The sequence below is a fragment of the Mytilus edulis genome, chromosome 2, assembly GCF_963676685.1.
Source record: "Mytilus edulis chromosome 2, xbMytEdul2.2, whole genome shotgun sequence".
NCBI classification, from domain to species: Eukaryota; Metazoa; Mollusca; class Bivalvia; order Mytilida; family Mytilidae; genus Mytilus; species Mytilus edulis.
Window position 1 is genome coordinate 22,886,465 of NC_092345.1, and position 27,873 is coordinate 22,914,337.

Sequence of the window (27,873 nt, forward strand, 5' to 3'; positions counted from 1 at the left end):
GTGGGTGTACGCAATTATAGACCGGGCAGCGGTACAGTCTTCAAGAATAAGAAAAAAACAAAATGAAACAATTCAATTGAGAAAAATAACGGTCGTATTAATAACAACACAGTTCACGAAAACATTTATAAGACAATATTAAAAAAAGATTTACAGAAATCTATCAAAATACCGGTTCGGGCCACCATTAAGCACTATTATTTAAAAATACGACAAAATGTGACAGAACCTAAAAGTACACAATGACGTATTAAACTATAAATCTGGGAATTTGAGTAGAAATTTAAGCAATTCTTGACAGTGTCAATGTTTTGAAATGAATTAAAGGAAAAATAAACCCTACATGTAGTCATGTACACCCTTAAAGTAATGGTTCTTAACGTATTTTTCTACTGCATCATCATTTATTTGGCCCTACTGCAAACCCCTAATGATTTTTATGTTTTGAACGGTTGTTTTCTATTTGCCATTACGAATTAGATCATACTAATTATTCATTGTAAGAAGTTGACCTGACTCTGTCAAATAATATCTGTTTTTTTTTTGGTTAATACAAACTAAAAACTTTATTTAATAAAAAACGAAAAAACTTTACAACGAAAGAAACAAAACAGCAATCAGACATGATGTTACATGTTTATCGTAAAAAGTTTCATAGGTTAACTCGAAGTACAAAATATCTCTGGGTTTTAAACAAGCCTACTTGAAATTCTTAACTTCAATAAAGATGCTAAACTGAATGAATTGAAGCTAGAGATGCGAATAATACGCCATTGATTCACCAATTAAATAGTTATCTCATTAATTGTCAATTACGATACCTCCTTTCATATGTAGAATGTATTGTATGCACTTACCGCATTATACATCTTAGTCCTATGAATTTTATATATAGTTTAGTTAAATACGTACGTTGGTAGGCTCGATTTTGCCATGAGGTAACAGTATTTGTCTGAGATCTGCAGAAATAAAATAAAAATATTGTTAGAGGAATTAAAACAGCATTATATTAACCAGAAGTAAAATATTAAATATTATACAGAAATCACTCGTTACGGGATTAGAATCAGATTTAAATTTGATTTTAGTTATCATTTCACCAAAAGTTCGTATAATTACCGCATTAAAAGTTAATATCTAGTGCTAGCGGTTATTAAATATTTGTGCAAGATATTTATATTTCTAATTTTATTAAAAATGAAAACTTTAGGGTACTCTGTATATAGAATATGAATACAATAACAATTAAAAAAACAATTATCCAAAAAGTTTCTTTATATATCTGCTTTTACTTTAGTGTTTGGTTGGTTGCATGCCCTGTTAGCCTATCTGGATTTATTAAAATTTCAGCTATCATTCCCACTATTATAAAATGAATATACCCCCACAAGGGTCAGCTGGCTATGGAAATAGGGTTACATGGACTTATCTCACCCGGCAGTAATATTCATTCCAACGAGTGTCGTCCATTTAGCTGTGCCAGATGTATAAATACGTAGGTGGCTTGTTGCACGAAAAAAAAATCTGTTCCTTTCTATCTTACCATTTTCCCAGTAGTAGTTGTAATTGTGAGGTTCTCATTACTGTCAACTTACCCTGCAGAACTTCGATACCTATTGTACAAATTTTTAGTTTGTTTTCGTACTTGCATTAAATATTTGTCACTGGACGTTAAGTAACTCTGTTACAGTGAGATCTGTGGGTGTTTAAAGAAATTTTTATAGCTATATGATTAAAACAAAAGTAACAATGTTCACGATACGATAATATAAAATATTAACATTGATGAGATTTTTCAAAGACTTTTAAAACTACTCTATGAACTGAATTGACAGTTTCCTTTTGTAAGAAAAGCCAAGGTATAGGTATGACATCATATTCCAATTTAAATGAAACTGAATTCAGAGTTAAAAAAACTATAAGAGATGGTTCCATATCAAAAGCTTCTATGACAAAACTACATGCCCAGTTTTAAAAGATACTGCAAGAATATTTCATCTATACTTGACCGGATGGTTAGTTTGCAGTTTATAGACAGAACCCTCATTATTCTTCCTTATAAATAGCTATATATGTGTGGAACTTTTTTTCTCCAGAATCGGTACAAAAACTCCATCATTCTATATAAAACAACGTCCTATTTTCATGTCGGAGTCTTAAATCCAACCTTATGGTTTGGGGTTTTCTCATTGTCGAAGGGCATTACAGTCGCCTATAATTGCTTACATCCACTTCATTTGAATGTCGCAGATAGTTGTCTCATTGGCAATCATACCATAATTCCTTATCTTTATATTATATGGCATGCTGTATACACTTCTTAAGGTACTATGATACAGTTCAAAACAAACATGAGATAATGCTTAAACAAATTAAATATATTATGAGATAAAATAAAAACACTTTCAATCATACGCATATTCCAACTATATTTCTTTATCCTCCAAGCAATCTACAAATTGTTTTAACCTGTTTCTCTTCCCATGGACTTGTTGTCATATCTCCAGGGTGACCAAGGTGACCTATTGGAATGATTACATGTGAGATAAGACTGTCGCATTGTACATGTAAGAAACATTAATCTACATCTGGGCATTTCTCTTTAATTATTCAGTAAAACATGTAAATATTGGACAAGGGTCGGGAAACAAGCTGCGTATGTATTAAAACCACAAACAATTAATGCTTAGCTAGATCCTGGTATCTATGATGAGTTTATATGAATGTGTGCTTGCCAATGATAAAAACATAGTTTTGTTTGTATGTATTATTAGCCAGAACGTTTTATTGGCTATTGTAGAAGGTGGTAGGAGGGTTCCTGATCCCGAAATCCCGGGCTTAAAAACATTAAATCCCGAGGTCCCGAATTTAAAGAATTTGAATCCCGACATCCTGAAATTCGAAAAAAGAATTTCCAGATCCCGAAAGTATCAATCCCGAAATCCCGAGCTTTAAAACACACGATCGCGACGTCCCGAAAAAGGTCCTCCTCCCCTCCCCCATTGTAGATATACATCTGTAGATCTACGAAATAGTCTTGACAACATCCTCTATGTGCTCTCGTAACTATTTGCTCATGCAGGTAATGAGAACAATTGTTTCCGATTTCATTCTCAACTAATCTGACGGTCTCTGTAGCCTATTGAAAAAGAAGTTTCGGTAAATGTGTCTAGAAAGCCCGGCATGTTTTCGAAGGCCGTACGGTGACCTGTAGTTGTAAACGCCATTTTTTACTCTGTTGAAGAGTTGTCTCCTTTTTTTTAAGTGAAATATTTTTCGGATTTTTTTTATTTAACACAAAAAAATATTTAACAGAAAGACACCAACTATTGAATAGTATGGAGATTTGGGTCAAGAAGTGTTGTCCAAACTTTGCAGTATAACTAAAACATAACACATACTATTTATTTAAAAAAGAAATATTGGACTGTATTTTCTTTTTTTAGAAAATGGTACGATCAATACTCTGGCTCTCTCTTATAGCCATAACTATCAACACATCCTACTCACAACAACAAACTTTCCAGTTGTACGAAAGAACAATAAGTCCTATTGTATTGGCTGCCATATCATCATGTAGGAATGTATGTGGTGATGAATACTACAATTGTAAAATCGGACGCTGTGAATCTAAAGAGAGAACGACTGACGCTGACGAACTTTGCTATAAAACTTGCACCAAAAATTTTCGATTCTGCTTCGAGACATGCGCAATAGATACTAACTATATGCCAACCACTCAACAACCACCATATCAAGTGAGGAAACATACCATAGACATTAACTCGCTGATTGTCTTAAACGCCCCGACACAACAGACATTCACTGGATACTTTGGACAAAGACCTGATCGCAATGCTATATGATCACGCCAAATATTTGTATGTTTGGTATTGTTTTATATATGGATTTTTATTTATAAACAAGCCATAAAAAATAAAACATATTTATCTTTACCAACATTACATTCAGTTTATTAAGATAAAGAAAAAGAAGAAATAGCAGTATGGGTTGGTTTGAAATTAAATAACTTTTGGGGGAATATAATTGTTTTCTTCTTTTTTTTTTAAATTCATCTGATTTGCATACTAGTATATAATAGATAGAGAGAACAAGACTTTGTTAAGGTTTCTTCTGTTTTAACTAACATCAGGTTCTTCTTTCATCTTTCTGTCGTCATCTCAAAAGCAATTTTCTATAAGATTACCCAGACCAGCCAGTAGATTCAGATTGAATAAATCTAGAAAGAGTAAATTAATTTGAAAGTACTAAAAATAATCAAACATCCTTTCTCAATAATTTTCATTATATGGATTAGATTAATTTTGTTTTAATATTAGACGTCATTTTTCACAATTAGTTGTAAGCTGAAGGTGGAGAACATAATATTTCAAATTCAATAAAGATGGCTTGGTGTTCTGTTATATCCCTATAACACTACAAAGTTGGGACTATATTCGTTCCGCTTGTCCATTTCTCTGTCTGCCAGTTTGTCCAAGAAACATTTTGTCACGTTTTGCTAGGGTACTGCTGAAAAGAATGGCTATCATTTTGTGATTGGTGGTAGCATATCAGAATTTTTCAAATCTGTTCAAAACGCATAAATCGATTGAAAGAAAACAAATCCGGGTTACAAACTGAAACCGACAAAAACACATCAACTATAATAGTAAGAATTCATATAAGAGGAAAAAACTAAACAACAGAAACACTGACTGATGTGCAAGAAAAAATAAACGACGATGCAACATACATAGAAACGAAATATAAGATAACAACTGCCATTTTCCTGGCTTGGTACAGGAAATTTTAAGAAAACATAGTGGGTTAAACCTGGTTTTGTGGCTAGCCAAGCCTCGCGTTTTTATGGCAATGTTAAATATACCACTTCAATGACAACATAAATAAATGCAAGAAAATTCAGGACAAAGAAATACTTAAATAAATAATATAATAGACATAATAGTACATTTCGACATGTTAACCACAGAATAACAACGAATACGTAAAATAATCTAGGATAGTACACAAAAACAGCATAATAGAATTACGATCTGTCCGTCACACGAATGTATCAACGCCCAAAAAAGTGATGTAATTATAGATTATCGGTGATCATCTCAACGAGAAAGGCAATCGAGTTGAGATGAACAATGATAATCTTTTTATCGCTATTTTACCTATGACGACGTTGTCAATTTCATGTCAATTTCATGTCAATTTCGTTAACAACGCCACGTGCATGCTTAGTTTCTAGCGATAATTTTCCATCTCAAGCGAGTAGCATGATATGAAAATTATCACAAAAAAAGATCAAAAGAAAAATGCACAAAATAGCGATAATACCAGATATAGTTTATTGAAAATTATTTTCGTGCTTAACCAGTCACTCATCCTCTTTTCTTTATTCATGGTGCATTAAAACGCATTTTTCCCTTGTTTACTTGTTTCTTGGTGGTTAAATTAACAGGACCAACTGTAACTAGTGATGACTAAAAGTAAAATGCAGCTTTTGCATTTTGAAGTGCTAGTCTTTGTAAAAAGAATCATGCAATTTTGATAAAAACCAAAACATGCCCGAAAAAAAACCTACCGATCTAACCATCCTATTTTGAAATTAGCCTCATCTTGAGTTCGAAATTGTCGGTCTTATATTTCTACATGTCTGGTTATTCGAGAGATATCTACATACATTTTGGTTAGAATGATAGCAAATTACGGAGTTATCTCCCCTAAATTGTTAATTTCTAGTGCATTTCAACTTTATTGTATCTTGAATTACCAGAACAGGACAAGGATACGAATGTTATAATTATTCTTGCACCATTATATATTCTGAAGATAAATTAATGTCAAATTGAGTGGGCTTTTGTTTGTCATGTTTTCACCGCTGCCTGATTCTTAGGCATTCACTTTAATGGTCAATTGACACTTAAAAGTGTAAAGGTTTTTTCGATCATGTCAAAAAATAAATTTAAAGAATCATTATATGGGTCAGATTTTGATCAACAAGGATTGCATAAATTTCCTGCAGTAAAGATTGGTGGTTATCCTTGTATACTTAGTCTTCCTCCATCAATTATATACTGACGATTATTCATAACCAAGATTACTGAAAGTGTTGTTAAATACAGAAAAACTGATCGACAAGTTTTGTATTCATGTATTTATTGTGGGAAATAAAAAGTCATTTTTTCACCATTGTTTCCTGCAATCATTTTGTTCATGCCAAGTTGATTGATTCGTGTTTGCCTAGGTCACGGGCTAATATTTTATACATGTTCAGATAGGACGATTGGTTTTTTTTCTTTAAAAAAAAAATCAGATCTCTAACTTAATGAAAACAAATATTCATGTCATGCAAATAATGTATACATGTATGTACTTCGAGATTCCGCCAGTTAAGACGCACCCCTTGATTGACTGCAATGGTACAGTGGATCCATGTACACTCCCTAAGGATTAATGGAGATGTGTCCTTTACAATATTACCCACGGTACCACCAGAACAATCCCCATCCATCACCGCCCAAGGGAGTGTGTAGGACACCGGGAAGTCTGTTATGATGGTGGAGGAAGCCGAAGTACTCGGAGTGAACCACCGGGCTTCTCGGCGGGAACATACAACCCGAAGAGATTTCAGAAGATTGATCTCCAGGTCAAGCATTTCCTGGATAAGTTTTACTCAGTATTTTGAGTTCATTTCCAGTACTATACAGATACAGATGCAGATACAGATACAGAAGCTGGGAACAACTTTGACCTACCCGAGGCCCCCGAAATATCCAATCTATTCAATCTAGTTTTAACTCCGGTCTGGATAATGGACGTCGTCTTCTATCTTTTGTGAAATGTCATGTTGGTTATTGGGGGAATTGTTAGACATTCTTTATTGTGAAGGTAGAAAAGGTTAATAAATAAAGGTCTCACTAATTAGCGACAAGAAGCGTCAAGAAGCGACAAGAAGCGACAAGAAGCGTCAAGAAGCGACAAGAAAAAGAATTTTAGCGACAAGAAGCGTCAAGAAGCGACAAGAAAAAGAATTTTAGCGACAAGAAGCGACAAGAAGCTATTTAGCGACAAGAAAACATTTTTTTTTATCAAATATAAAAAAATATGCATTTAGTCTTTTTTGATATACGGGCAGAAATAAATTGATAATTTTTATTATTATATTGATAGATGAAGAAATAAAACATTTGTGAGGAAGGGAGAGTGTAGTTTTTATTATTATATTGATAGATGAAGAAATTAAACATTTGAAAGAGCAAAGGAAATGCACACGCACTAAAATGAAAATAAAAACAAAAATATTTTTCACCTTTCTTTTGAAGGATTTATTGACACAAAAACATGAAATATTATTTCCTTTCTAACTGTACAATTCATTTTTCCTGATAGGACCAACCTTATCTTAAGGTAATACACAATGTAGAACATCAAATGAGATTAACGAGGCGCGTGTCCCTTGTTTTATTGTTACAATAACATCCAATTAACACCTTCAACTTTGTACACGCGTCAGACGATACAATTACACGCGCCAGAATATACAATCATTGTAAATAGTGAACATGCACCTGTTGAAAACTCAAGATTGTCATTAATTTCTTTTAATCTTCAATCAATATGCATAAACATGATAAATATCGTTAAATGAAGTAGAACACTAAATAAAATGATGGAAAATATTGACATTTTAACTATGTTTTCCTCTTGTTTGATTTCAGTTCTTTGTATTTCACAATTTGCGTATGTATTTTCTGGACAATAGTGCACAACTTATGCATTTTGCAAGTTTATTATATATTTTAAAAAACAAATTATAAGATAAATATATTATTGTTCTAAAACACAAGTAAAAGTAATATAATATAAATAATAGGGTAAACGTAATACTTCTTGCTGTTATACATAATCAAATATTAGCACAACTGGGTTAGATCATGTTTCTTTTTTTTTCTATCAATATTAACTTTCGTTAAAATTGTTTTCTTTTGCATATTCTTTAAATATTTATTTGAAATAAGTAATTCTAATAATAAAAAAAAATGTTTTCTTGTCGCTAAATAGTTTCTTGTCGCTTCTTGACGCTTCTTGTCGCTAATTAGTGAGACCGTAAATAAATATTTACCGCAACCGAAACCGACGATAGATGGATGGAATCAGAAGAATAAGCCGAACGAATTATGTGTTCTTTCGGTTTGAAATAGCTTCTATCCAAGGCTACAACAACTTCATTTAAACCTTAGAATACCCCCCTTTGTGTAAACTAAAAAGTCAGCACTAAAAAGGGTCCATAAGACCAGTAAACAAGACAGACACACAGGTATAAACATTCGTTTTCATTAAAATCTACAAAATATATTAAAAAATACAAATGTTTTATGTTTTTGTAAACTTTGTAGATTTTAATGAAAACGAATGTTTTTTAAGCTTTATACAATAAATTAAAATATCTTTGAATTTAATACCAGATTTTTATGAAAACTTAATTTTCAGAAAATAACAAGGGATCCCACCATATGATTTTTTTGGGGGGAAAAGGGGGGGGGGGGGTGACCATTTAAATCATAATATTTCATTAGAAGAAATATTTAAAAGATTGTTTGATTGGGTGCAGTTGGTGCATTATATACTCTAGTTAATGCTAAAACTTTAAATTTTCCAAAAAGATGCCTGAATAAAAATAATTGCTGGTAAAATATGGGACATGGATATTAGACTTTTTCAGATATTGTCTCATATGCATAATTATTTCTGTATGAATAAAAAGACAAACAGACAAAAAATAGCACACAAGACACAACATAAAAAACGAAAGACTGAAGCAACTCAAACCCCACTTTAAGCTGAGGATGATTTCAGGTACCATTTCACATATATATCAGTTAATTTCCTCTAAAGGGGTGTCACTACTAAATATCATATAGCCATGCATACATGTATCTCACACATAAAGTGAATATGACTTATTTCATACTTTATATGTAATAAAAGCATTGTCATATTTTATTACAACAAATGGAAGTTTTTAACGACCTTGACTGGCTATACATCCCTTGCACGGTCGGTGAATACTCTATTATGTTGTGCTAAATATATTATATAATAAATTTCATACTTTCTTACTGTTAGTCATAAACAATTTAAAACCTTTAAAACACAATAAATCAATTCTTTCAATGAATAAAATTCCTTTGAGAAACCAGGGATGATTCCAGGTGTTTTCAAATGGGTCCGTCCCTTGAACATCAAATTGGGAATTTTTATTCTAATTTGGAATTTTTTAAGCATAACATCTAAGACAGTCGAAATAACATTATTTTCCTGTAAAAACGGAAAATGTATATTATTATGTTTAACCTGTACACTGATGTTCATGTAAGTTGTAACATTTTGAATAATTCTGGATGGGCTACTGTTATTACATGAATATCATTGAACATGATGCACTAGTCTTAGCTAAAGTTACCTAGGCCTATTACAAAAACATATATTCCAGCTAACAAAAACCCCTGAAAAAAATCATTCATCAGGTATTTTTTCAACAGCAGGTCATCTCCACAAATTTACCTTGATTCAAATGGATTTCAAATTGAACTGGTCAATTTTCGAATACAGATTACAAAAGTTTATATACTTAATTGATAAGATATTTAAAGCATTAAACCAGTGTTCTTTAAAATCATTTGGATCATCTTCAAAACTTTTGAAATAGTTCCATAATGATGACATCGTATTTCATGAATGGTCTATCATCAATATTATTTTCAAAAAACACTCAAACTTTTGTCTTTTGAGGAAATAATTTCTTTTACAAAACAAGTTTTCATCATATTATATAACCGGCTCTGATGATGAAGCTGGGTGATCTGCTTGATCTGCTTTTACGCGATCGGTGCCCATTAAAATTTATTCATCAATGTTATATCTCAATTTGAATTTGCTCTCTGCCGAGGTCTGCTTTGACACCCATTTTTATCAACCTCCTGGGCGATCGGCTTTTACAAGATCGAATACTCCAAAAACATATTAATCGATTGAATTCGGCTGCTGAAATTGTTTGCCACATGTTGACATAATTAAATCATTTTTAATTTAATTTGATCATAAACAGCATTCTTATCTGGATTTTAACGTTTTGACAACAAACTATGGAAAATTATAGTTGCCTTAATCAATGACAGAAACTTTTCTGGAAATATCGATTTTTATTTTATTTTCCTGAATAGGGAATTCATTTTCATGTACATTTTTTTGGGGCTGCTGGCCGATTTAAGGGCCGCTAAGCGGCCCTAAACTATATAGTGGAATCATCCCTGGAAACAATAAAAAATTACCCAAATCTATTCAATGTTACTGATTTGGATTGATTAAAAATTAAATCCAATAATTATCAGTAAAAGTTTAAAAAAGAGTATATACAAGGGTGACAACAAAGCAAATCTGCCACAGTGTTTTCTATCCAATAGACAAGGAACATTATCTACAAATTGGTCATAGTACTTTCAAATTATATACATTTTGCAGACTTCAGAGGTATTGAGTGAAATTAAAGTATATATTCATCATTAACATGATGAAACACCATTTAAATCATGCATTTAAATAAGTTGGTACACTACGAGTTAGCAGTGGTACGAGCTTGCATTGGTAAGAGTTTTTTTAGTGGTACGAGTTGACGTTGGTAAGAGTTTACAATGGTATGGGATAACTATAAATCATTGACATTGGTGCCTCCGTAATCATATAAACACAAACACTTATTTCTACTTATGGTCTATGACTATGAGACTCATTGTTTGTTTTCTTTCTTAAAATTAAACTCTATAATTCCATTGTAGAACCCTATTAGTCATGTTAGTGAGGAATTAACGAAAAAAAACCCTGATAATCTGTTACCATTGTTCAACATGCTTTTGAGATCAAATGAACAAACATTTAATATGAGGCAGGCATTACCTGCAAGGGCGGATCCAGGAATTTATTAGGGGGTGGTCACCTTTTGAAATCTTAAATTAAAATTCAATTTTTTTTATTGGTATCATGAAAATAGTTACAACTATAGAAGACAAAAGTTACACATTATTTATAAAATTGATTCCAATTTCATTTTTCTTGGATGCCTGCTTGCAAACATGTCAACTATAACATCAAGTTCTAACTCTAATTTGTAATGCACGTGCATCAGTGCAAGTCCATTTAGTCGGTCCTGGCCCATTGTTGCACGTCAAAATGTTTTCAGTAACCCAAGCTCACTATTCATGCTATTCGAACGCTCACATTTACAACTTGTTACACTCATTGTGCAAACAATTTTGAGAACAACACGCTCATGTAATACTCGAGAACATTAAACCGTTTCTTGATTTTTATCACTCTGACTTGCCTAGTCCATTTTGAATTTCTTCGGAAGTAGATAGGTGGTTGCATTTCTGGAAACATACCACAGATACATTGCCAAAGTCAGCTGCTGAAACCATTAAAAAATGCAACAAACCTGATTATCCCAATATATATGCAATTCTCAAAATTGTTTGCACAATGAGTGTAACAAGTTGTGAATGTGATCGTTCGAACATTTAATGTTTATTTATGTGACTTTAAAACTTTAATATTATTTTTGAATTTTGGAATCACAGTAAAAAAATATTATTGGTCGAGAAAAGTTATTATACAAACTTTAAAAATTAATGATAAGTTACGTAATGTAAAAAAAGTATAAATTACCTGCTAAAAACATCCAAGATTGAGGACTGTCTCTTCATTTTTACACCTTAACATCAAAGAAATCGACCAAGTAATTAGCGATTGTTGATTTCATGTTCATTGTATAAACATACCTGTCAAGGTACATGTATTTAGCCTTAAGGAAAATAATGACAACTTTATGACTGGTGATTACGATAGACAAATTGATTTGATTGACGAATTTATTTTTCAAAATGTTCAAGGTGCACTATTTTTTGGTACATGGTGCACCATTTTTGCAAACCCAGGGGGTGGTCACTGGCACCGGATGACCACCCCCTTGATCCACCTCTGACCTGTCATGTCTGAAAGGGGACGAAGTTTGTATGAATTATATTTTTTTAATTCAAACATGTTAAAAAAAACTTGAGAAAGGGAAATACCGTAACGTTTTAGATTTTGGTTCTGTTATAAGGGATTTTAGTTGTGACGTTATTTAAGTTATGATGTCATGTTCAATGTAAACAAAGAAACACTGCCATCCGTTAACGTTTTTACTATATTTTACTAGACTGATAAATATATATTTTATTCAAAGTCTCATGCAAACAAGACAGAGAAAAGGAAGTAGATTTCTGCGCAGATGCGGGAATTGAAAAAAGTGACAAAAAAAAGTGAACGATTATGAGTTCATTAATTAGTACAATGAAAATTTTCGGGAAATTTTCCTGATTTTTTTTTTTTTAATTTTTTTTTAAAATTTTTCTACTGTTATAGGGCAATGTAGGGGACCACGTCCCCTTATAAAGTTCTTCTCTCAATATCATATACATGTTATAATGGCTGAAAATTCCTGTTTATTTTAAACAATACTTTTAACATGTTTAATGCATGTTTCCATATCTCTTTATTTCAATTTGCAAATACTAATTATTTAAAATATATCTTGATGCTTAATTTATCCTCTTTTCTAAATTAGTTTTCTTGTTACTCATTTACTAAATTCTTCTTATTGTCGCTTCTTGTTGCTAATTAAAATAATGAAAGGCTATTTATTCCTGCCTTTCATGACTTTGTCATTTTGTGGACTAGTGCCACTTAATTACACTACTTGCTGTTGGTAATTAACAGTTTTTCACAAACATTTTTAAACAGTAATTAATCAGTTAGCTTTTTTTTTTTTTTAAATTCCCCACCTACGGGCATAATGTTTTATGGTATGTGCATTCGTTGGTTCGTTTGTTGGTCCATCAGACTGTCCTGCTTCAGGTTAAAGCTTTTGTTCAAGGTAGTTTTTGATGAAGTTAAAGTTCAATCAACTTGAACATGTTGAAACTTGGTACACATGTTCCTCATGATATGATCCTTCAAGGATTTAAAACACCAAATAAGAGTTTTGTCTACTTTTGACTCCAATTTCATGGTCCACTGAAAAAAGGAAATTAAAATGTGAGTGGGTAGGTTAAAGTTTTTTGTCAAGGTAGTTTTTGATGAAGTTGAAGTCCAATCAGCATTGATCAGCTAAAAACTTAATATAAATGTTCCCTATGATCTTTCTAAATTTTGATGCCATATAAGAGTTTTGACCTCAATTTCAAGGTCCACTGAGCATGATTGTGTTTGAGATTATAAAAGGGGATTCTTTGTTTGAAATTTTATGTGTACAAGGATCAACCAGTTTCACTTCAGAATTTAAGATTCATATTTTGATATTCTATGGAAAGAATAGAAGATGGGATGTCAAATAACCCAATTTTTGAAACACATTATAGGTCCTTTTAAAGCTTTCCTAATCTCTCACTTAATCTGTGAGTAATGTCCACTGTCGTATAATGCTCTTTTGATCAAACTAAATGTGACAGCATAAATTGGTGTGGAAATTTCAAAGTGGTACACTCCTTTCAAAATGATTGATTTCCATTGGTTGCAAATATTATGTCCCTGTCATAAGGTCTATGCCGCACAGTCCTTGTTGTTTTAATGTTTTTATTGACATGTATGCCAATAGTGTAGAAAGTGGTGTTTCACACTAATCTATCAATCTAACATATATATTTAATTTTTCATTTTCACAGTATTGAGTAATGTAGTTTATAACCATATTATACATGCTATATAGATTAAAATATCTTTAAAGAACATGCTTAATTCAAACTGATTGAAATCAATTGTGTTTGTGAAGTACAAATTAATTGATAAATAGGAGTATTAGAGTCTGTTTTGCTTTGGTCTAGATTGCAATTAGCAAGATTAAAGATAAATTAAAAAAATAAATATTTGAATTATATATTAGAAGTTTGTTGACATTTGCTTCATTGAAATTGAAGACTGTATATATATCTTTAAATCAGGATAACTATCTTTAATCTTTACCCTCATAAATTGCAATCTACTTTACTTTAAAGTCAATATTTTTAAAAAAGTACATTATTTTATAAAAGTATTTAAATGCCCTGCTACCACTCATTTCAAAGGAGAATGAAAATGTATAATCCTATGATAATCTGGGAGGGATTATCCTTACATCTTCATTATAATGATATAAATTGAATACTCAATACATTTTTACAGTGAGAATAAACATGATAAATAATATTTTAATTTTCCGACTAAGTTCTAAATGAAGTACTTGTTGAGCAAACATAATTAGAATGAGCTTATACATTACATTATCACTATCATGACTATAGATACATATATTCACCTGAAATATCAAAATAAGTGTAATTTTCATTGTCATTAATTTATATTCTTAGTCATGTTAGTACATAATTTCACAATGTTTTTACGTATAATCAGTGGTAAAAACTGAATGTATATATAATGTTTTGTATTTCAAACCTTGTAATATTTCAAACAAAAATTGCTTGTACAGGTTTTACATTTTCAATTGTAAATGTAAATAAAAGTCTTGATGAATGAAACATGTATACGGAAGTTAGGATTGCAAAATATAACCAAAATAACCAATGACGTCCAGACTTATCTCAGTCTAAAGATTTTTGAGCTATAAAAAGTCATGACATGAAAAAAACTTAAAATCTTATCTCAGGAAAACATACAATTATTGGTGATTTTAAGGCATGCATATATATGTAACTTATGTTTGTACATTTTTGTTTGCAGTAAGATAAACTTACAGTATGCAATATATATATAAAGAAAGTAGCTGAAGGATATCATTTTATAAGAAATATGGAAACTAGTCATGCTAGTGAACTAGATTTGTCTTGTGAGAACATTGGTGTTGATTTAAAGAATGAGGACAATAACAGTGAAAGGGACGATGAAAATAGATTTGAAATGTATATTACACAATGTAATGATGGGACACCTGACAGTTTGAATGACGCAGACACTGGATGTGTGTTCAATTCTAATATACAACAAGTTAGGTCTGCAGATGTTTTATCTACAAAAAAGACAAATGTGAATCATTTTAAAAACAGTGTTAAAACTAAAAATCAGTTTTCTAATTCATCAAAACTTTTATACAATAAAATAAGACAGCAATCAAAAGCTGTATCAGGGATGTGTAATCTGACCACATCTGAGTTACCTCCCTTTCCAATATCACTTGTTATAACTCATCCAACATTTGAATTCATGGAAATAAGACTACCTTTACTACACACTTTCACCGACTCAACAGCAAATACTACTCACACTGTTATAGACGAACATGGCCTTTTAGAAGGTCAGCAATTCAAATATAAACAGCCATTGTCTGATACAGATATTATAATTTGTCCAGCAAATGACACTTTACTTGAGGAGTTAAAACATAGCCTAACTAGTGAGGACTTTCAGTTTAAAATAAGTCAACATTGTTATCGCAATGATCTTAAGGAAAAAGATGAAAATTTATATGAAATGGCGGAGAAAGAGTGTTCGTTGCTATTAGCCCCTGACAATATTAAACAGGATATAATAATTCAGAATCAAGATGTGGTTGACAATTTAATGAAGAAAAGAAATGACTTTTGCGGGGAACATTTTTATACCCTACCTCCTGGGAAACTTTTGATTGGTCGATCTTCAAGTGGTGAATGGTTGATAAGTTGTTCCCAGCCTAATAAAACTGTTAAATTCAAAGACACCAAGATTCCAAAATGGCCAAGAAAGGAAAATATACCTCAAGAAAAACTCTATTTAGATAGTTTACAAAATATTGAAAAAGAGAAGACTAAAGCTGCATTAGGCACTAAGTCAGAGTCTCACCAGAAAGACCCATCATCCAGTAGTTACATTTGTATTGAAAATCCTAGTTGTATGACAAAAGAGAATCTTCCCTGCTATAAAGAATCAGTAGTGAAAGAAAGTGCAGGTAAATATTATAGATCTCACAGATATATATATCAATTCATTTAACAAATTTTGCACCATTGAAATTTAAATAAGATGAAATTTATATGATTTAGAACTAATTTCTGTTAAAAAAATCTAATTAAGCTATCATTTATATTAATACATGTCCACAGGTCACTTATGTTGACATATTCATGTTTAAGATCCTGAACATACAGTACTAGTCATACAGTTGCACATGTTTATACTGTAAATATAAAACAAGTTTTTAATTTCTTTTAACTCAGTTTCATCCGAATATTGGCAGCTACATGATGTTTTATAGATGATTATTTTATTTTTACAGATTATCAGTTCTACAAAGGATTTGAGGGGGGGGGGATTAAAAGCTACAATATAAATCACAGTTTCAATATCTGAATATCTTGGAAGTTATGAGTGACTATTTAGAACAACTGATTTAAAATATTTCATAAGAATTGTGTTATGAAAATTTTTCACAGTTAAGCCCCAGATAAAACATGTAAAAACAATCTATGATATTGATTACTCAAAACTTACACTTAATGTAGATTGTGAAATAAAAACAAAAACATACCTATGACATACTATTAGTTCTTATTGAATAAAAGGGGAGATAAATCCATTTCTTAACATATTGATAACGGCTGTTGTCTGCTCTATGGTTGTGTTGTTGTCTCTTTGGCACATTCCCCATTTCCATTCTCAATTTAATCATGTTTTTCAAACAATTAAAATAAAATTTCCATACATTGAATTTTTCTTTTGTCTTTGTTAGTACCTTGATGCTTACTTTTATATTATAAAGAACAATTTCCAAGTTCAAATTCCTGTTGGCTTTTTCAGATTCATATAGTCGCTCAGAGCTAGAAAGTTAAATTATTGTCACTCTTTTCAGACAAGACACAGAACTATCAACCAACAATAGAACATGAAAACCCAACAGACACAATTGATACTTCTATTCAACCAGTACCAGTAATGATGGTGTGTAAAGAAGGAGAGTCATTGAAAGTTATACAAGTACCAGTTAAAACAGAAAACCAGCTAGTGGAGGAAAATAACATATACCACTTAAATACATGTAACAGTTCTGAAAGTGAAAGTACAATCAAAGTGAAAGTAGAAACAGTTGATACTGGTTATGATACAGGTCAGACATGTGCATATGGTAAAGATATACAAGATGACAATTCTCCTCTGATTGTGAGATTTCCCAATTTTGAACAGTTTAGCAACATTGAAAATAAACATACATCAAGCAGTGTAGAATCTAAAGTTGGCCACAAAAGAAAGTCAACTGCAGATTACCATCAGTTTAACAAAAAATGTAATTCAGTAAGCATACAGGTAAGTGCCAGATATTGCACGTTTACAGGTGTAGAAATGCCCTTATCTGTCAGGCGTCAAAGAGTCATTTTTGACTACCAATTTGAAATTAACTAAAATATTGTGATTTTTCAAAATACCCTTATAAACATGATTTGCAGAGGTCTCAAATATTTATCTGTTTACAGTTACCATTATTTTTGGGAAGAGTAAAACATGATTTGTCACGATCAGTTGATATTTTTTAATGTCTTTAAGAAAAAGTAAACTGTTTATCATCATGCATTCACCAAAAATTACCTTTAACATCATTTAGCAAGATTTTTTTTACTGTTATTCGTCTTGAAGGTCCCCCCATTAAGACACCTGTGTACACAGTAGATAATAAATCTATTTGAAGTGCATCATATAGATAGACAATACTTGTTAGTATGGCCATATGCATATATTTTTATACGACCGCAAAAATTTTAATTTTTTGGTCGTATATTGCTATCACGTTGGCGTCGTCGTCGTCGTCGTCTGCGTCGTGGTCGTCGTCGTCGTCCTCGTCGTCGTCGTCCGAATACTTTTAGTTTTCGCACTCTTACTTTAGTAAAAGTGAATAGAAATCAATGAAATTTTAACACAAGGTTTATGACCACAAAAGGAAGGTTGGGATTGATTTTGGGAGTTGAGGTCACAACAGTTTATGAATTAGGGGCCAAAAAGGGGCCCAAATAAGCATTATTTTTGGTTTTCGCACCATAACTTTAGTATAAGTAAATAGAAATCTATGAAATTTAAACACAAGGTTTATGACCATAACAGGAAGGTTTGGTTTGATTTTGGGAGTTTTGGTCCCAACAGTTTAGGAATAAGGGGCCCAAAGGGTCCAAAATTAAACTTTGTGTGATTTCATCAAAAATTGAATAATTGGGGTTCTTTGATATGCCGAATCTAACTATGTATGTAGATTCTTAATTTTTGGTCCCGTTTTCAAATTGGTCTACATTAAGGTCCAAAGGGTCCAAAATTAAACTTAGTTTGATTTTAACAAAAATTGAATCCTTGGGGTTCTTTGATATGCTGAATTTAAAAATGTACTTAGATTTTTAATTTTTGGCCTAGTTTTCAAGTTGGTCCAAATGGGGGTCCAAAATTAAACTTTGTTTGATTTCATCAATAATTGAATAAATGGGTTCTTTGATATGCCAAATCTAACTGTTTATGTAGATTCTTAATTTTTGGTCCAGTTTTCAAATTGGTCTACATTAAGGTCCAAAGGGTCCAAAATTAAACTAAGTTTGATTTTAACAAAAATTAAATTATTGGGCTTATTTGATATGCTTTATCTAAACATGTACTTTGATTTTTGATTATGGGCCCAGTTTTCAAGTTGGTCCAAAATCAGGATTCCATATCAAGTATTGTGCAATAGCAAGAAATTTTCAATTGCACAGTATTGCACAATAGCAAGAAATATCTAATTGCACAATATTGTGCAATAGCAATTAATTTTCAATTTGAGTTATCTTTCTTTGTATAGAATAGTAGTTGATAATATATGTTGGAAATTTTTAAGTTCATTAGACCACATTCATTCTGTGTCAGAAACCTATGCTGTGTCAACTATTTAATTTTAGATTTAAATAAGTTTGAAGAAGAAATCTTTAATTGATTTGTAAAATCTTGACATTTGTTTTGTGTAATAAACCCATACACAATCCAAATTCAGAGCTGTATCATGCTTAAATGTTTTGTCCATACCTTCCCCAACTGTTCAGGGATCGACCTCTGCGGTCGTATAAAGCTGCGCCCTGTGGAGCACCTGGTTTTAACTTATTGACAAATTTTTGTAAATCAACTGAATTTCAAAATGTTTAGTGAAAATCTCTGAACACAAACCACTTAAAAACTACTAAATATATATGTATATAGATTGGAATCCAGGTGCATGAATAGGAAAGAATGAAAATATATAATGTGTAACTATAGACAATATGTCTGCTCTATGGTCGGGTTGTTGTCTCTTTGACACATTCCCCATTTCAATTCTCAATTTTAATAATTGTGAATTATCATTATCCATTTTGAACAATGTAATCAAAAACTTATTTAAATGTTTTTTCTTGATTCTTCTAAATGTATATTTTAAATATATCAAATCACTAAACATGCCAAAGAGTAAAAACATATGCCCAAATTAATTTCAATAACTGTATAAAGGGAAACAACTCAATCTTAAAAATATATCAAAATATTCATCTCTCATGTTATAGATGTAAAATAGGAGTCCAGTTAGATGGTTAGAAAAAAAATGTAATGGTTTTTTTTTTCACCACATCTTTAATAATATAATTACATTTCTATGAAATAATAGCAATATGTTTAATATTGCATAAAGATTATATTTTAAGCTACACATGATATCCAATGAACATGATCATTATTTTATATATGATAAACAATGAACTTTTATTTTATAATAATCAGCAAAGAAATGGTGAATTTTGAATGTTTAGTTGTGTTACCGACATGTACATTTACATCATTTATGTATATCCCTTCAACTTTGAATATTAGTAAAAACATGAAAATAAAGAGATGTAGATTGATTGCAAATGAGACAACTATTAGTTAAGACTCAATAACAAAAATATAAATAAATACATCTTTAAAAATCCCAAAGAAGACACAATGTGAAACAATTTAAAAGAGAAAACCAACAGCCATCATGTAAATGATGTCTGGTAGTTGAAAATGAACGGTAATCAAACTGGACAAAAATTTTGCAGATCATGAACTATTTGGTAATTAACATAATCTTACTGTTCAGTGTGAACCAATGCTCTGTGTTGAAGTCCATACTTTGACCTATTATGTTGGTTTTTTTTTTTACAATTTGTGACTTGGATGGAAAGTTGTCTCAATGGTACTCATACCACATCTTCTTATATCAATATACTTCAAATTACGTAAAATACATGTACTGGAAAAGAATTTTCACACATGACAGTTTGGGTTAAACTAGTTTTGCAATATGTAACTACAGCCAATTTAATGAAAATTGTCATAATACGATTTGCCTTTGTTTGTAAGCCGAGTATTAGGTTCACACAATCAAAATTGTACTTTCTTCTTAAATCTTGCATATCATGATATATCCTATTAAGGTGTTATGTTAATATTAAAAGTATAATTTATATATTGAGATATGATTTCAGGTTCCTTTACAAACAGATCTGGTTACCAAAAACGGTTCCCACACAGAAGAAAAAGGTAAAAATTTATTTTACCAAATTGCTCGTTATATCCTCAGGATGAAATGAATAATTTTAGTCGAAGCTATCCGGAGACTCCATATGAGAGTTATCCCCCCTTTTGTATATGATATAACTGATTTGCATTTCTAACTGGTAAATGATAAGTGACATAGGCCTAGGGTCTTTTGATTTGAGGTCCTTGGTTCAAAAAAATGAAAATGAGGTCAAGGTCAAAGGTCAAGGTCATGTTCAAAATTTTGACATTGGCTTGTTATTGCTCATTTTCAGAAATCTTATAAGATATCAACAAAATATTTTCACACAATTGTTAGTCGCGACATGTAGTTACACATAAATTTTAGTCAAAAGGGTACGTAAACATTTGATGTTAGTTTTCCCCCTTTTATATCTTATATCAGTCGTATGGTAATATAACTCATTAACAATATAAAGTAAAGACCTAGAGTCTGATTTGAGGTCCTTGGTTTATGACCTTGAAATTGAACTCAAGGTCATATGTTAATTCAACATTCAGGATTTTGACCTTTGCTTTTATCTCATATGTACAATGTATTCATGTTAAAGCTATTAGACTTTTTGCATTAGGTTGCAAGCAATATGACGTTGAAAAAGCTAACCAGAAGTGACCTTTTGCAAACCGGAAGTAGCTAATTTTTGTAATAAATTATTGTAAAAGTATGTAAAACCATATATTTTCGGAATCAGCGTCAAGTAATCTATAGGACAGTACTGGAAGTAACATATTTTGAACTGGAAGTAGAAAATTATCTCCCTTATTTATATCTTTTTGTATATAAACCTTATATTTTTGGAATCAGCGTACAATAAGTTGTCATTTGACGCTGAAATTGACATTTAAAACCAAAATTTAATATTTTCATATAAAAAAAATCATTACTGGTGGAAAGACCATCAATGGTTCTCTGAACAATTGGTTTTTGATTTATTATTAACATTCATAGTACATGTACAGGTACTTTGATGTACAGAACAATTATGCAATTGGACCAGGAGTATAGCCTTATTTCCAATTTTAGTTTTATTTTAATTTTAGTCAAAGTAATGGGATAAACAGTTTTAGATGTCCGTAATATGGATTGAGTTAACTTGGTTTTCATGTGTAATTGTTATCCCATAAAAAAATAGATTTCAAATATTCAATTAGTTGAGTATACATATGGTAAGCAACTCTTGATATCCATTTCTTATGAAAAGCACAGGATTCATAGAATAAAAATATGAAAAAAAACAGCTTAGGAGATGAATTGTTTTATTTATTGTAAAAAAAGCCTGTATATAAGTAAAAAAAATTGTAACTGTTAAAAGTCTGTTGATGGTCAAATTCTGGATTGTAATACTTTATCAGCTCCAGTTGGTTTAAACCAAATCCCTTATTTTGACTATGGACATACAGCTGTAGAATCGTTGAATTACATATAAAAATGAAAAAGGTATATTTAAGGGTCTTGGTGAGGTTTACAGAATAGAGAATAACCATGATAACAGTTAAAATGAAATTGCTTCACTGAGTGCAGCTGGATACGACAGCAGATGTCCAACCCTGAAAATTGGGGCCAAATTGGACACAACATTCATGCTTGGTACAGGTCTGAATTTGGATTGGAACTAAATTTCTGACACAGAATAAATGTAGTAAAAGAACTTCAAATTCGTTATATGATTTGAATTTATATTCAATTTTTTGCTTTTGGGCAATACACTAGTTGAATGAAGTACAGGAAAACATAGCCAGATTAAAATGTTGCTTGTTTATGGGTCCTATATATATTTGTCTCAATATACTATATTAATGTTATATACAAGTATTGCATGATTTAATAAGTTTAATATACTATTGTATTAAGTATAAACCCAGTATGTACTGCATAATGAAAAAAAAATCACATTGTAAATGTTTAGAGCCATATTCAGTTCATAAATCAGTACAATTAGATTTTTAGATTTTTTTTAGTTAGTAGGCAAGGGCACAGCATGAGCAGTATACTGCAATGAGACAACAATGTAACAAAAAAAAGGCAAAAATCATTAAAGAGGTCATGATCAATGTACAGTCATGTTTTGTCCTGTCATTAGATGACGTTGACGACGATGGAATGTAGGATCTTTATGTCTCGCTTTTGCAACAAAAGTCGCAGGCTCGACAAAAAAGTAAAAAATCATTAAAGAGGTCATTGTACAGTCATGTTCAGTTCCTATTTTTGTTGAGCCTGGGACTAACAGCAAAATTAGGTAAGAAACTGTATTGAGTGGTTTTGTGCACCGTTACAAATTTTCATGTTACTGACTTGATTTGAGAGTATATAATTTTTAAACGGCCGCAAAAAAAAAATTTGCGTCGCATAATGGTATGATGTTGTTGTCGTCTGCGTTGTCGTCGTCCAAAGACAGATTTAGTTTCCGGACAATAACTTAAGTTTTAGTGAATGGCTCTCTATAACAAAAAGGTTCAATACTGCTATAGGAAGGTTGGGATTGATTTTTAGGGTTTCGGTCCGAACAGTTGAGGAATTAGGGGCCCTAAAAGGGCCAAAATTAACATTTTTCTTGGTTTTTGCACAATAACTTTATTATAAGTGAATAGAAATCTATGATATTTAAACACAAGGTTAATAAACACAAAAAGAAGGATGGGATTGATTTTGGGAGTTTTGGTCCCAATAGTTTAGGAATAAAAGTGGCCAAAAGGGTCCAAAATTAAACTTTGTTTGATTTCATCAAAAAATGAATTATTGGGGTTGCTTGATATGTCGATTCTAACCGTGTATATAGAATATTAATACTTGGTTCTGTTTTTAAATTGGTCTACATTAAGGTCTAAAGGGTTCAAAATTGAACTTAATTAGATTTCTTCATAAATTGAATTCTTGGGGTTCTTTGATATGCTGAATCTAACGAAAGTTCTTAGACCGCATTCATTCTGTGTCAGAAACCTATATTGTTTCAACTATTTAATCACAATCCAAAATTCAAAGCTGTATTAAGCTTGAATTTTGTGTCCGTACTTGCCCCAACTGTTCAGGGTTCGACTTCTGCAGTTGTATTAAGCTGCGCCCTGCGGAGCACCTGGTTCTACATGTATGCAGACAGTATTCAGCAATACCAAATAACAATGCAAAATGTAGGATGTACCTGTAACCTTAGAATTACATCAAAGCCTGTTATTAGATCTGGTATGAGTGACAATGAGACAACTCTCCATACAAGTCATGATATGTAAAAGTAAACCATTATCATGATTATAGGTCAAGGTACGGTCTTCAACACAGAGTCTTGGCTCACACCCTACAGCAAACTTAACGGTCTTAACGAAACTGTTTTAAAATAAATTATTACATGTAGGTTCATCAGATTCATACTTACCGTACTTTTGTATGTGCTGTGAAAGAAATTAAAAATACCTATTGATTTTACTACTTTTATTTATAGTTTCTACTAGTCTGTTAGAGGACAACTACTCTGGTTCTGGAGCAGAGGATTCAGAGACCAGCAGGAATGGACAGGAATACTCTGGTATTAGATTTCCTGTAATGAAGGACGGAGAAATAGATAGAGCTACAAAGAGACAAACAAAATGGGGAGTTAAAATGTTCAAGGGTTAGTTTGTGTTATGTCAAGTTGTATTGTATTGCAGTAGTAAAAGATTACCAGATGAATTATCAAAGTTAAGTTCTGTTCATGTAGTAATTCTATGTCTAAAGTATGACTGCAGCAAAGATAAGTTGCAATGTGCTAGGAGAATACCATCTCTCTAAATATTAATAGTCTAAGCTTTGAACATCAATTTATGTACCAATAGGGCCACACTTAAAAACATTTTGGTTTGCCAAAACCCTACCCAAAGGTAGAGACAGTGGGTAGGTAGGTAGGCATTTAAAAAAAAAATTTATTAGATAGAGAAACTGAAGCGTCACATGTTTTTTGTCATGCAGATCTGATTAAAAAGAATCAAATTAAAGCAATAAAAGATTTTGAGTAGGCAGCTATTTTCTGGGTAGGTAGGGTTAGGGCAAACAAACATATTCTTATTTATGGCCTAGATTATAGGAAATTTTCTTCTGACCCTATCACTCTGACTCATCTTTAAAAAGAAAATCCCATATTTTCTATTGACAGTCAGGGGACTTATTGAAATTTGAGTAGCAAATTCGAAATTTTGTCACAAATTGTGATTTTGTAGTTTTACCAAAATTTAAAACACATAGGTTTAAATAATATGTTTTCATTAGTAAAATTGAAAAAAAAGAATTTTTTGCTTCTTTTAAGTAGCAAGGTTTATGCCTTTGATGCTATCATTTAGCTGCAAATTCTATTTTAGTTGAAAAAATGCTAAAATAATGGCTTTAAATAATGCACTGATATTTTTCCCAGCAGTGGGAGTATTTTTCCTGTAAAGTTCAAGGTTTCTTCTTTCAGATTATGTAATAAAATTCTACTGTTGGCGATAAAAATTTCACTGTTCAGGGTGTTGAAATTAAAGAAGTTATTTTTGGGAAGAAAATTGAGATATGATACTTAAACAAGTGATTTTTATGTCATTATCCTAGATTCCGTACAAGATCATCACCTGAAATGACCTGGTCATCCTAGACAACACAGATGTTGGTTCTGATAAGTTTAGAACCATAATTAGTCCCTGGATCATTAGTACAAATGTATTCTATATTTAAAGTTACATAAAAATTAAATCACTTCTACTAGTGATTATTTTGTACTACTTAAGTAGGTGATTATTAAAGAACGACAACTCTTAATTCCAACCTTTATGGAAATAATGATTCTTTGTGTTATACAAGTATGCTGATAAATTTTTGATTTAACATTTATATATACATCTATGGCTTTCTTGAAACTTAGTTCTGAGCATTCCCTTATACAGTTAGTCAAGAAAAACACCTTGATTTATACAATAAAATTGAGAATGGAAATGGGGAATGTGTCAAAGAGACAACAACACGACCATAGAAAAAACAACAGCAGAAGGTCACCAACAGGTCTTCAATGTAGCGAGAAATTCCCGCACCCGGAGGCGTCCTTCAGCTGGCCCCTAAACAAATATATAGTAGTTCAGTGATAATGAACGCCATACTAATTTCCAAATTGTACAAAGCAACTAAAATTAAAATAATACAAGACTAACAAAGGCCAGAGGCTCCTGACTTGGGCGGGGTTAAACAAAATGACAATAATACATAAATAACAACAGACTACTAGCAGTTAAATGACATGCCAGCTCCAGACTTCAATTAAACTGATTGAAAGATTATGTCTTCATCATATGAATATAAGGCACTATCCTTCCCGTTAGGTGTTTAGTATCATACCATCATAACATATATGAGAAGAACATAACCCGTGTCATGCCAACAACTGGTTTTTGAATAAATGTGTTTAGTTCCGATGCAAAGGCCCTATAAGTGAATCAATATTAACGCCAAAATATGCAATCTTTAATGACCTGACAACAGTAACGTACTTATATCCCTTCTCAATAAGTCTATTTAAAGGTTTTGTTAGTTTCTGAGGTGAATACTGACATTTTTGTGTTTTATAAAGAATATTTCCATAAAAAAATGGATGTGAAATACCTGAACATATAAGAAGTCTGCATGTTGAGCTATATTTACGAATGATGTCCTTATACCGATGATAAAATTTAGTAAATGTTTTGACTAGTTTGTGATATCGAAAACCTGGTGTAATAATTTTTCAGTAATACATAAATTTCTCTCGTTAAAATCTAAAACATTGTTACATACACGAGCGAATCGTACAAGTTGAGATATATAAACACCGTAAGATGGTGACAAGGAAACGTCACCATCTAAAAATGGATAATTAAGGATAGGAAATGAAAAATCATCTCTTTTATCATAAATTTTAGTATTAAGCTTTCCGTAAGTGATATAGATATCAAAATCGAGGAAAGGGCAGTACGTGGTCATTGTTAGGATTAGCTTTATTTAAAGTAAGTTCAACAGGATAAATTTCTTTAGTATACATACTGAAGTCGTCATTATTATTGAGAGCCAAAATATATATCATCCAAATATCTAAAAGTATTATTAAATTTGTTTATCAGATGTTGTTTTGATGGGTCTTTGCTGATTTTTGTCATAAATTGTAACTCATAGCAATACAAAAACAGGTCCGCAATAAGTGGTGCACAGTTAGTCCCAATTGGAATTCCGATAACCTGATGGAATCTCCAAAGCGAACAAAAATGTTATCTAGTAAAAATTCAAGGGCATATATAGTATCAAAGCATGTCCAATTGACAGTTTTTTTGTTTATTGTTACTAAAAAATGACCTAAAAGAGTTTGAACATATATATTCACATTCTGACTTTTTAAATGCCCATTTAATTAGGTGTGTGATTTTTTTTCTTAATGAGAATTTGCGGCAATGTGGTATACAGGGTAGAAAAATCAAAACTTTGAACAGATTCAAAATCAGCAATATAAGCATGCAATTTATCAAGTACTTCTAACGAGTTCTTGACACTCCAAAAGTAATTAATTCCACTATTTTCGAAGGTTTATTTGAACAATTTTTTATCAGGTTTTTGATTGTACCAAGTGTACTGGTAAGAAGAATAGACAATTTAGTAGTGGAACAATGGCTTGAAGACGAAATAAATCTATATTTGTAAGGTGTTTTGTGTAGCTTTGGAAGCCAATACATAGTTGGGACTTTCATTGTATTTGGTTCTGCTTGTAAAGCGGTAGCTAAAAGTTTATGTTTGTTACAGATGTTGTTTCTGAAAATGAAGTCATGTATATTGTATAAATTTGACATGATTTTGAAACCAACACATGAATGCATATAGATAAATCTTAAGCTAGTAAACAGAGAAAACAGTTTTATACAATCAATTATAAGTGCTGTTATGTATACTGTTCTCATTTTATGTGACACATTAATAATTTTGCCATCTTCCTTTCAGAATGGTTGAAACAAAGAGAATTTGATCCAAACTTTGAAGATTTATCCATTAAAATTCTTGATGAGAGACTTGAAAAATTTTATGCTGAATTAAGAACAGCTGATGGTAGATTATATTCAACAAATTCATTCGGAGGCATCAGATCTTCTATTAACCGTCATCTGACTTCTGACCCTTATAATAGGGAATTATCCCTATTCACCGACGCAGCCTTTCATAAATCAAACAAGGTCTTCAAAGCTATAATGCTAAGATAAAGCTAAGATAAAAATGGAAGTTATGAAGAAAGA

General features: G+C 31.4%; 1 protein-coding gene across 1 annotated transcript; it reads left to right on the forward strand.

The window, feature by feature from the left end:
* Nucleotides 1-8,158: 8,158 nt before the first annotated feature.
* Nucleotides 8,159-27,871, forward strand: LOC139511748 (uncharacterized). The gene is made up of 6 exons (XM_071298793.1): nt 8,159-8,329; nt 14,821-16,021; nt 16,922-17,373; nt 20,559-20,613; nt 24,066-24,233; nt 27,584-27,871. Exons 2-6 carry the CDS (start codon nt 14,890-14,892, stop codon nt 27,838-27,840), a joined length of 2,064 nt encoding a protein of 687 aa, XP_071154894.1. The 5' UTR covers nt 8,159-8,329; nt 14,821-14,889; the 3' UTR covers nt 27,841-27,871.
* Nucleotides 27,872-27,873: the final 2 nt, after the last annotated feature.

Bases quoted from the DNA above. Each gene is read 5' to 3' on its own strand.
- LOC139511748 (XM_071298793.1), top strand. From the start codon at position 14,890: ATGGAAACTAGTCATGCTAGTGAACTAGATTTGTCTTGTGAGAACATT. The intron at 20,614-24,065 runs GTAAAAATTTAT...TTTTATTTATAG, and splicing joins TTCCCACACAGAAGAAAAAG to TTTCTACTAGTCTGTTAGAG. The intron at 24,234-27,583 runs GTTAGTTTGTGT...TCTTCCTTTCAG, and splicing joins GGGAGTTAAAATGTTCAAGG to AATGGTTGAAACAAAGAGAA.